General features: G+C 36.0%; 1 protein-coding gene across 1 annotated transcript in view; it reads right to left on the bottom strand.

The window, feature by feature from the left end:
* Positions 1-12382, bottom strand: part of UVRAG (UV radiation resistance associated) — a 321167-nt gene that overhangs the window by 109368 nt on the left and 199417 nt on the right. Inside the window, exon 12 of the mRNA XM_034995174.1 lies at positions 10640-10805. Within this exon, the coding sequence (XP_034851065.1) occupies positions 10640-10805 (166 nt within the window). The remainder of the gene's footprint in view (positions 1-10639; positions 10806-12382) is intronic.

Raw genomic sequence — 12382 nt, 5'->3', positions numbered from 1 at the left:
CCTCATTATTTGCCTACCAAAAAATCAAACATATAAGAACTAAAGAAAAGAACAGTGCTACTTTCAATGTAACACCAACAAAATAAAGTCTCATTTATTAGAGTAAATGATTAATTCATATCAGAACCCAAAGCATCTATACTGTCATGTGATACATATTGGCAGACTCCAAAAAGCCAATCCATGGACTACCTGGAGAGCTCCCTGATGCTCTCTTGAGAAACACTGATTTCGCATATTCTAATAATGTAATGTTCTTTACCCCATGACACCATGACATAGTCCACTATTAACTAAACATTTTATCTTCCTCCACCAACCCTGCCAAGCATTACACTGAACCTCTATTCTGATTTGAGTACACTGCAAACCAGAAAAGCACTAAGTTCAAGTTGGGGTCACATGTCAGAGTCATCTGGTTTTCTTTTTTATCCTGCTGTCCCATTACATTACTGTATTTTAATTTCGTTGGTTGCAGAAAGCTGAGATGACAATCATACTAGAGAAGACTTCCTCATCCAGATAATAACATCAGCACTATAAAAGCACACTTCATTAAAAACACACACAACAATATGCTTCCAAGTGTCAGCAATGAAATAGCTGCACGATTACTCTGGACTCATTTCCCACATTTCCCTTCTCTCAATGGAATGCCTAATCTTCACAAGGTGTTCATTTCCTGTCTCACCCAGCAACCACCTTCTGCATTTTTATTTTGTTGATCGCTCCTGCTTAAATTTCCATGGGGATTCCTCATTTTAAAACACGCTTTTGCTCTCACTCCTGAACACAACCCCATCAGCACTGCTGCCTGTGCCTTGGATTACAACAGGCACTGAAGTTAATAGCTTGCCATGGTCCTACGGGACCGTATGAAATAATGATTGTCCTGGCCAGAGCATCTAGAGTTAAAACTATGGGCCTATGGTGTGGAGTGTCAGATTACCTAATAGCATTTGCAAAAACTGAACATCCCTTTTGCTCTCCTAATTCAATTCAAGAAATATTTATTGAGTGTCTACACAATACAAGGCTCTCTGCAAGGCAATGGAGTAAGTTTGATGCCAAGTAAGATGCAGTTTCTACACTGAAAATATTTTGGGTAAGAAGAGGACAGACAACTTTAGCACATGACTTGTATCACTGGATTGTTGTTAAATGAAAAAGAGTATACATAAACTTAACTTCATTCTGAGATACTACTCAGAGAGAACTGCTCATAGGATTAAGGAAGGCTATGAGAATACACCAAACTATGGGAAATCAAGAAAGAGTTTATGAGAAAAGTTTTAGATAAAAAGAGAAGGGTTTTATGTACAACAATTCCAGGCATTCCAGATAAGCAGAATAGCATAAAGAGTATCAAGGTGAAAAATAATGTAATATATCTGGAAACCAATAGCTAGACTGAAGCATTGGTTATGAACTCAGGGGGAACTGGGATAAGACCAAAAAAGTAAGTAGCAGGCCAGGCTGGGAACCAGTTTGTTTGAACATGCTGTATTTTCCTTCAGCACTCACTAAACTGATAGCTTCTAAGATACAGACACTTGCTTGACTCATTAGTAGATAATAGGCACTAACCTCCCTGCATAGTTGAAATCAAAGAGCCAAGTCTTCAGACCTGGAAGTTTTTTCCCCAGCACTCTGGGAAACCTCCTTAGTCCTTTGCATTGATACCACTGGCTGAAAAAAATGATGTACCTCGTGGCATTATTATAAAAGAAAACCTAGTGCTATGCCACTGGGATTTTCGATTTTCCTTAACCTTTCCCTATGCCCACTTTTCCTATTAGCATCTACATTTAATAAAAAAATTACATGGTTGCCTGGAATTCCTGTTCCAAAGCTCAATGTATACATAAGAGTAGCTGCAGATTTTACTGAGCATCTTCCATGTGCCAAGCACTGTGCTTCATTTAATCCTCATAATGACCTAGTGGCATGGGTATTAGATCAGGCAAACCAAGACTCAGAGAGGACATTTCCACAGTGGCTCAGTGATAAGAGGTGAAGCCCATGTAATCCCAAAGCCTTACATAATTGGAAATAAAAAATGAAAACAAATCCTACCAAATTTAAATAAATTGAGGCAAGAGAGAGAAGGAAAGAGAGGCATTTTACATTGTACCTTTTAGAGAAAAAAACAAATGTCAAGTGAACCAATTGATAAATGGGATTTAAGTAACATTTTCCACGAGAACTTAACAGAATGACTTAACATACAGGAATCCACATCATGGCATTTTCATCAAAGAGATTTCCCTAAATCAGGAAAAACAGTATTTCAGTCTCATATACAGCCCCTTTTTGATAAACATACATCTCCCAAGTGTTTGCTTAAAAGTACTACACTTATAGTTAGCATGCCATCTTCTGGGCTTGCTTTCCTCAGTGGGCCATATTAAAGTGAATGCTTAATTAACTTGTTACATGACCTCACTTCATCTCTCAACCTGTTTCTCCATGTGTGAACTGAAGGGTTAAATCATATGATCTAATAATACTCTGGTTCTAAAACACAATAAATCTGTAATTCTGCATAGACATAAACATTTTTTTTCTATCTTCATTTTTGTTCGTTCCATGGTGTTCCCTTAGGTAGTTATAATGGAGTCAGACCACAGACATTTGGGAGTTTTCACATTAACAGAGATTTTTTCATCCTACGTCATATTCCTGTAATCAAGTGGAAAAGCTGAAAGAATAATTGCATTCATTTCAGTAATATTAGTCACCTTGAAAAATATTTGTTTGATTATACTTTTAAGTTATACAGCAAGGAAGAAATTTAAAAAAACAAAAACACCAAAGCATTTGGTCCACCCAACTGCATCAAGTTATCACACTCATTGTTCAATTTAAGGTCTGAGATCTAGGGTACTGAGTGTTCTAAATGCCAGCATCTGAGCAACAACCTATAATAAAATGAAAATGAAAGGTTATAAAGAATGTTCAAATTTATAGGATAAACAGAAGAGTTGAAAATTAAAGCCACAGCACTGAAGCCTAATCATGATGTGAAAATCTCTACTTCTGGAAGGAGGCCATCGGATTTAACTGGATGCTATGAAAGCAAACAGATGCTAATTTAGTGAAAACAGCAACCCAATTCTGAACGGTCTGCATTAAAACAGCTTGATTAACAAACAGAAGCTGAGGATTCTTATAGGAAGGAGTCTATAATTCTTAATATAAGATGTGTCAGCAGGTGGTTAAGAATGCCTGAAGCAGGTAATAATAGAAATGAAGAGTCAGAAGTACAGCAGTCTAAAAACATTTATGTTTTTAATGTAAGTTTCATACCAACGAAAACCCAGGTGCCGGTCACTATTTCTATAGAGAATTTCCTTCTTTGCAAGCAATATTCATGGTATCCTAATTGCTTCAAGGAGATGCCATTACAAAAATTCTCATTCATTTATTCAACAAGTCAGTGTTGCCAAGTCAAAAAGTAGGCTGAAGGAATAGAGAAATAGGGAATCTCTCAGCTCATGGCCACTCTGAAAATTCCGGTCTCCTCCTTCCTGGCAAAATGTAATCTAGTTATGCTGAAGAGGGAGCTCCAGAAATATCTAGACACGCCACGGTGGCCGCAAGAAAACTAGAAGACTCCAGTCACAGGACTGGAACCTGTCTGGCCAGTCTCCTTATACATAAGCATATATATGAGTGGCTTATGCATTCAGTCACAGAAAAGGTGTTAGATAATTAAACAGACCATTCCTTCTCTCATGAGCATCAGATCCACATGCAAGGACTATGATCTGGGCCCAGTATTATCTGTTTTTGAACACACCATAGTTTCTTTATATACTCTAAACTTTCTGTCTCTAAAAGAAATCAGAATCAGCCAGGTAAAAAAGACAACTCCTAGAGTTTAGTCCAAGATCTTCCATAGGAATAAACATAAGAACAAAACAATCAAGGAAATGGGAAAAGCAGCATTAACGTGTCTCTAGGTTCCAATGATTCCATTATAGAAAAACAGTTACCCATCTTTTAGAGTTTTGTAAAAGCCTTGTTGTAGACAGGTCAGGAAGTTTCGAAAGTGCCTGCCAATCATACCACTCCTTCTGAGAATAAAACAACCTGAAGACATTTTTTGAGGGCTTGAAAAAGCCATATGCTCTGACCGGCTATGTCCTAGCTCAGTGATTGTTTCAGTAATCCATCCGGAACGTATCATCTAGCAGACAGTTAAGTAGCACAATAACAATGACTAACACATTTCATTTCAAAAATCACTTTAAAACCTACTTTTCAGTCCTCAGTGAAAGAAGAAATAAAGGGTAAAAGAACATTGTGGCTGCACTCTGGTTACATTCCTTCGTGTTTTGTGGCCTGAGCCTCAAAATGAATGCAGCACCGAGTTCAGAGTTTCCCTTTACAGTGTGCAGGTGCACAAGTAATGGTTTAGGCAAGGCATCAGTTCAAACCTGTGTTTCAAACAGGCCAGACAAAGAACTGTCTCCACCCACCTGCACAGCAAAACTGGCTAAATAGGACTCTGAACTCCACTATCTCATGTGCCAATAGCCAGATGAAGCAGGTAATCAGAAAGGGCAGAGGTTGAGGATTCCTAGGCCGATTACAACAAGTATAATGTATCCGATGAGTCATTCAAGTCCTATTTTCCATCTCCCATGAAGACCTGATTCCATCTAATAACCTGGAAAGGTTTACATCAACATTGACACACTCAGAAGAAAACCAGGTCTCATCTGCTATTCCAGTGATCCAGGCTAAGAAAAATTGAGAGATTGATTCAATCAACAAGCATAATCAATAAATTTATTTTTATTTATATATCTATTTGTACATCTATGTTGTTCCAAAAAGGATACAAAGTGCTTTACTAAACTGCATAAAGCCACCTAAAATATTTGATAGTTTATAAAATCTGAGACAGCATCAATTGTGAACTGCATCATTAATTTATGTACCACTAAGAAAAGATGAATGAAAATAAAAACACAACATACTAAATTAATAGGGTGTGGGAATTTACAGAATTAAACATTGACATTAAAAAAAAGAAAGATCTTGAGGTGTCTGGGTGGCTCAGTTGGTCGGGCACCCGACTCTTGGTTTCTGTTCAGGTCATGATCTCAGGGGTCGTGGGATCCTGGGGTTGAGCCCCATGTCAGGCTTTGTGGTCAGCATGGAGTCGGCTTGTCCCTCTCCCTCCCCCTCTGCCCCTCCCCCCACCTCTCCCCCAGCTCTTGCACAGGCACTCTCTCCCAAGTAAGTAAATAAATAAAAATCTTCAAAAAAAGAAAGATCTTACATCAATAAGCTAACTTTACATCTAAAGAAACAGAAAACAAAGCCCAAAGCTAGCAGAATGAGGGAAATAATAGAGTGGACATAAAATAGAGAATAAAAAAACAGTAGAGAGAATATATGAATGATAGATGAGACTGAGAGCAGCTTATTAGTTACATATAATCATAGCCCAGGGGAGGAGGACACTACATGCCATGCAGGGTTACATGAGGGTTACACACAGGAAGATAGTGAACAATCAGGGTCTGTGGGAGACAAGACTTTTTTGTATTAAAAGAAGGCAGTGCTGACTGGTCCCTGTGGGAAGATGTGATTGGTTTCTTTCCACAATTCCCCGGCTGGCAAGGAACTGAAATTCACTACTCAGGAATAAGAAGAAACTACACGTAGGTCCCTGGATAAGGAGTCTTGTTTAGATAAGGGACCTTTATCCACAGGAGCAGCAAAGGGAGGATATTCTAGGCCTTCCAGGTTTCACCAGGCATCAAGGTTGCACATAATACATACCTTAGTTTTAGGCCTTAAACTATAACAACCACCCAGAGAATGGGAAGAAAATATTTACAAATGATATATCTGATAAGGATCTAGTATCCAGAATACATAAAGAAGTCTTACTGCTCAACAATAAAAAAAAAATGAATGATCCAATTAAAAAACAGACAGAAGACTTGAACAGATTATTTCTCCAAAGAAGATAAACAAATGGCAGCAAGGACACGAAAAGATGCTCAACATCATTAGTCATTAAGGAAATACAAATGAAAATTACAATGATATACCACTTCACATCAGGAAATGTAAAGTGGTGTAGCTGCTATGGAAAACAATTTGGTGTTCCTCAAAGAGTTAAACATAGAATTACCATATGGCCCAGCAATTCTACTCCAAGATGTATACTCAAAAGAATTGAAAATGGATACTCAAATACTTGTACATGAATGCTCAGAGCAGCACTATTCACAACTGCCAAAGGTGGAAATAACCCAAATGTCTATCAACAGATAAATGGATGAACAAAATGTGGTATGTACGTTCACTGGATTATTGGGCCGTAAAAGTGAATGAGGTACTGATTATGCTACAACATGGATACCCCCTGAAAACATAGGCTAAGTCAAAGAAGCCTTAAACAAAAGGTCACATATTATATGATTCCATTTATATGGAATATCCAGAATATAGGTAAAGCTACAGAGACAGAAAGCAGATGGGTCACTAGCAGGGGCTGGGGGAGGGGGTTATTGGGTGGGGTAAGAATAGGGAATGACTGCTTAAGGAGTATAGGGTTTTCTTTTGGGGTCATTAAGTGTTTTGGAACTAGACAGAGGTGGTGGTTGCACAACAATGCACACATACTAAATGCCACTGAATTGTACACTTTAAAAAAGTTAATCTTATGTGGATTTCACATCAATTTTTTAAAAAGAGAAAGAAAACACACCAATGTCCCTTTTTGTCAAACATATACATTTCAGGATCTCTTTATATGTTTCTGAAATAATACTTCGGCTATCAACTAATCAATGGTTTTAAAAGGCACTGATTTAAACTAAACATGTGCTCCCTGTCCTCTATTTACAAGCTGAGTGTCACTGTCCTACCAGATACGGTACTAAATTCTTCCATTTGGTGCCTACCTTTTCTGCCTCTCCTCTTGCAGTTTCCTAAATATAGTGGAGGATATTTCATTTCTTCATTCCAATGAACACAACAGTCTCTCAATCTAGAACAGCGGTTCTCACCCCTGACTGCACATTAAAATCACTTCAGGAGCTTTAAACAAAACAAAACAAAACAACAACAACAACAAAAACCTCATGTCTGGGCCCTGTTAACTGAATCAGAATTTCTGGGGAAGAAGCCAGGAATCTGGGGGTCAGGAGCTCATTTTTAAAGGCTCCCCAGATGACAATAATGCGCAGCCAGTGTTGAGAATAACTGACCCAGAATCATCTATATCCACTTCCCTTTAGCCAAGTGCAGTGTTTTCTAAACTCCATCATTCACCTATCAGTTTTGGAAAGTTGTGTTTTTCTAGAAATGTAGCCAATTGCATTTGAATTTCAAATTGAAAAGCATAATGTTGTTCCTAAGATCTTCTTATCTTTTAATGTCTATATATCTGTAGTGACATCTTCTTTTCCCTTTACTTATACTAGTTGTTTTGCCTATCTCCTCTTTCTAATTAGTCCTACTAAGGGCTTATATATTTTCCAGTTGTTTCAAAGGCTAGAACTTTTTTCAAATAAAGATTTTATTTATTTATATGCCAGAGAGAGAGAGAGTACATGCACACAAGCAGGGGGAGCGGCAGGCAGAGGGAGAAGCAGGCTCCCTGTCGAGCAAGGAGCCCGATGCAGGACTCGATCCCAGCACTCTGGGATCATGACCTGAGCTGAAGGCAGACGCTTAACCAACTGAGCCATCCAGGCGTCCCAAAGGCTAGAACTTTTGCCTGTATTTATTTTTTCCATTGTTCAGTTGTCCGTCTAATTTCTGCTCTTACCTTTCTTTCCTTCCTTCTAATTTCTTAGGGTTTAATGAACTCTTCTTTCTCTCGGGATTTCAAAAGGAGACTTAGATGAATGATTTGTAAATCCTTCTTTTTTTCTAATACATACACATTTAAGGAAATAAATTTCCCTCTGGGAACAGATTTAGCAGCACCTTACAAGCTTTCATATGCTATATTCTCTTATCATTTAGTTCAAAATAATTTCAAACTTCCTTTACAGTTTCTTCTTTGACCTATAGGTTTTACAGAAGTACACTGTTTAATACCTACACATTTAGGGATTTTATTATTAATCTCTCATAAATTCCACTGTGGCCAGTAAACATACTGTAAATTACTTCAATCTCTTGAAATTTGTTGAGGCCCAGCATAATCAATTTTGGTAAATGTCTCATGTATACTTGAAAAAGAACGTATCTGGTGTTATACGCAACTAGTGAATCACTGAACACTACATCAAAAACTAATGATGTACTATATGTTGGAACTGAACATAATAATAATAATAAAAAAAGAAAAAGAATGTATATTCTATAGCCATTGGTGCAATATTCTTTACCCATAACTCAGGCCTAGTTCATTGCACTGTTCAAGTCTTTTAGATTCTGATTGTTTTATCTGCTTTTTCTAATAATCAGTAAAAAAATTTAAAGTTCTCTGCTACAATTGTGATTTCCTTGTAAATCTGTGAACTTTTGTCTGTATGTTTGAAGTCATGCTTTTAGGTGTGTGTGTGTATAACTGACAGTATTAAAACACCCCACTTTTTAAAATTGCCTTAAACTTCATTTTGTCTGATATTAGTGTAGTTATCTTAGCTCTCATATGGATATTTGCATAATACATCTTTTTCACTCTTATATTTTCAATATTTCTGTGTCCTTATATTTGAGGTACCTCTTGCAAGGAGGATAAGTGTAGTTTTTTATTCAGCCTGACAATCTTTAAATAGTATATTAATAACATTTACATTTAATGTAACTGCAGAACAAGTTTGGGTTCATAAGTAAAAATTTACTATTTGTCCCACTTGTTTAATGTTCATTTTCCTTTCTCTTCTTGCCTTTTATTGGATTAACAAAGTACTTAATTTTTTTTCTATTTATATCCTCTATTGATTTTTTGCTTGTACCCAACAATTCTTTTAGTAGTTACAAGATTATGACATGCATCCTTGATTTAGTAGTCTCCCATAAAGCAGTATCTTTACCCTTTTCCAGACAATGCTGGGATCTTGGAATACTTTAACTCCATTTCAACTTCCCAACTTTTGTGTTAGTCATGCATTATAATTCCACACATTACTTTATGTATATGTATTTCATATTTTATGACCCTACCATTTGTTTTGTAGTCAAAATTAATTTAGATATACTCACCCTTTCTTTTTTTTTTTTTTAAAGATTTTGTTTGTTTATTTGTCAGAGAGAGAGAGTGCACAAGCAGGGGGAGCGGCAGGCAGAGGGAGAAGCAGGCTCCCCGCTGAGTAAGGAGTCCAATGTGGGACTCGATCCCAGGGCCCTGGGATCATGACCTGTGCCGAAGGCAGATGCTTAACTGACCGAGCCACCCAGGCATCCCACATACTTACCCTTTCTATTGTCTTTTTTCCTTCCTGCAAATATTTCCATGTTTCTGTGCTATGTTTATTTTTATTCTGCCTTTAGTATTTCCCTTAGTATAGGTCTGCTGGGATGCATTTTCTCAATTTTAATGGTCTGAAATGTCTTTTATTTTGCCTTTAATTTGAAGGATTATTTACTGAGTATAGAATTCTAAGTTGGCAGTATTGTTTTATAGTACTTAAAAAAACAAAAGATTTATTTATTTGAGGGGGGGGGTGGGAAGTGGCAGAGGGGGAAGGAGAAAGAAACCCAAGCAGACTCTGCACTGAGCATGGAGCCTCATGCCAGGCTCCATCTCATAACCCTGAGATCACAACCTGAGCCGAAACGAAGAGCTGGACGCTTAATTGACTGCGTCATCCAGGTACCCCATTTTATAGTACTTTTAAAATGTCATTGCATCACCTTTATGGTTCCTAAAGATTCTATTGAGAAATTAGCTTTCAGTCTTATTAATGCTCTTTTGATGCTAATCTGTCTTTTTTTTTTCTAGGTACTTTTAACATTTTAATTTTGTCTTTGGTTTTCAGCTATTTTACTATAATTTCCCTATGTTTGCTTTGTACTTACTATGGGTTGTATTTAATGCTTCTAGAATTTGTAGCTTAATGTGTTTCATCAAATTTGAAAAATGCTGTCATTACCTCTTACAATACTGCATTTACCCTATGTACTTTCTTTTCTCTCTTTGTGATCCCAATTATACATATCTTAGACCTTTTTATTGGGTCCTACATAAGTCTAGCACTTTTCTATATAATGCATCTTTTTTGTTCTTTATGTTTTGGTCAATATATTTTCTACTGACCTTTCTTTCAGTTCACTAATCTACTTTTCAGACATGTACAACCTGCTGTTCAGTCTTTTATGCTTTTCTTGCTTGTCTGACAAATCTTTAATCATTTCACTTGGTAACTAGAGGCAACAGGTACTACATGAATATCTGCAGAGTATATAATACTTGTTTCTCACAAAAGCAAATTAAACTTAAATGAGTCAACCTTGCTATCATTAACAATTTTAAGAAGTGTAGGATTTGATTTATTATAATCTAAATGAATAACCACATTCTACTTAAAAGAAATGGAGCACTTTACAAAGGATATACAAAAAATCACCACAGTCTAGGTCACATTTCATATTTTTAATATACTCCATATTTCAAACTGGCTTATGTTAAAAGTACATAAAAAAAGATACTTACTCTCTCTCCTTTTCAGTCAGCTTATCATTGATATTATCTTTGATTGTTGATCTAGATCCCTTATGAATTATAGGATATCTTAGGGGCACTTGTAAGAAAAAGGAAATCATGGAGACCAAATGTGCTGTGTAACCAAGGGCAACAGCAATGCTTCCGTCATCTTTTGCTGTAAATTCAAAAGCAGAGAAAAAGCAAACAACTATTTACCTTATAAATGTAGCTACAAGATCATAATCAATTTCAAGAGAGTAAATAAAATATTAATCACATCTAAATTACATGAATTTTATACAAATCTAAACATATTAACAAGACTTGAAATTTCATCTACTATATTTAGAACTATTGTTCAATAATTATTGTGATGAGATTAGCATTCCATATATACCTTAACAAAGAGTTCTTAGTACACTCAAATATCCATTACTTTTTTTCCTTCCCGGCATTTTTTTTTTTAAAGGCAGAGATAATACCTACTCTATCATACGATGTGAAAATTAGTTTCAGAGGTTTAATCATAATGCATTATATGAGCATTATGTATTTTATTCATTAACTTTATAATCAATATAGTTGTACTGTTGTACTATTGTACAAATTAAGTCTAAGGTGAAGTGAAAAAGCACAATGCATCCTTACGGGGTATGTTCTCAATATCCATAAAGATAGTGTTGCATAAATAAGACTGTGAAATTTGAGACAGGATATGGAGGAAAAATATTTTAAACAGTAAAAGTAAAATGCCAAAACCACAGTTAATATATATCCTATTTATGCAGTTTAGGTGGAAGCAACTATTAGGAAAAAAAATGTATGTACCGTACAGTCAAACACAAGCATCTATCTTTTTTTTTTGGTGATTTTTTTTTTTAAATTTTATTATGTTATATTAGTCACCATACAATACATAAGCATCTATCTTTTAAGAAGTCACAGATAATTACATTTTTAACTCACCATCTAGATTTCTGCTATTACCTACCAAGTGATAATAATCATTAGGTACTCAGAACAGAGTAATACAACAAAACGTTTTAAGCCTGCCCCAGGAGGAAGAAAAAAGCAACTGTTTGGTATATAGTATTCCCAAAATTCTTTTAAAAGTTCACATACACACACTCTGAAAGATTTAATACATAATCTAGACTATCTCAGGCTAGAGAGAAGCTGAAATAATTGAGATATCCTCGGCTTGACTGTTTCCCGATTTCCAAGGGTACCTTAACTTCAATTATTAGAAATGTTTTTCACATTCTTTTTAATATTTATACTTAGTTATCTAAGTACTAGCTTCTTGTTGTAGGAATACCCTTATAGTCATCTATTCATCAGTTCGTTCTCCACCATTGACGATCATGGCAGATTCTTGGTTTCCCTTTGATCATCCTATAAAAACAGGTAACTTTCATTGTATACTTCTCTTCCGCCAGGAACTATTGTACTTTATTTATGACAGTCATTAATTCATCAACAATTACTAAGCTGGGTACCTTTTTATATGCTATTTCATTCATTTCATAGATGAAGAAACTAAGGGTCAAAGAAGTTAAGGAATCTGTCTCAAGTAACAGAATAATATAATACAGGTTGGCCTGACAACAATGCCTCTGTCCTTAAGCACTCTACCATACTATCTCAGAAGTTTACTGTGGAACACATGACAATTTCTTAACTTGGGAACCTAGAATGTACCAAGCAGATGACACACATGTACCACCTCAGTTTCTTCACACTTTTCTTGTA

The sequence above is a fragment of the Mirounga leonina genome, unplaced genomic scaffold, assembly GCF_011800145.1.
Source record: "Mirounga leonina isolate KUSES-001 unplaced genomic scaffold, KU_Mleo_1.0 Mir_92, whole genome shotgun sequence".
NCBI classification, from domain to species: Eukaryota; Metazoa; Chordata; class Mammalia; order Carnivora; family Phocidae; genus Mirounga; species Mirounga leonina.
This window is presented reverse-complemented; position numbering and strand designations above follow the sequence as displayed.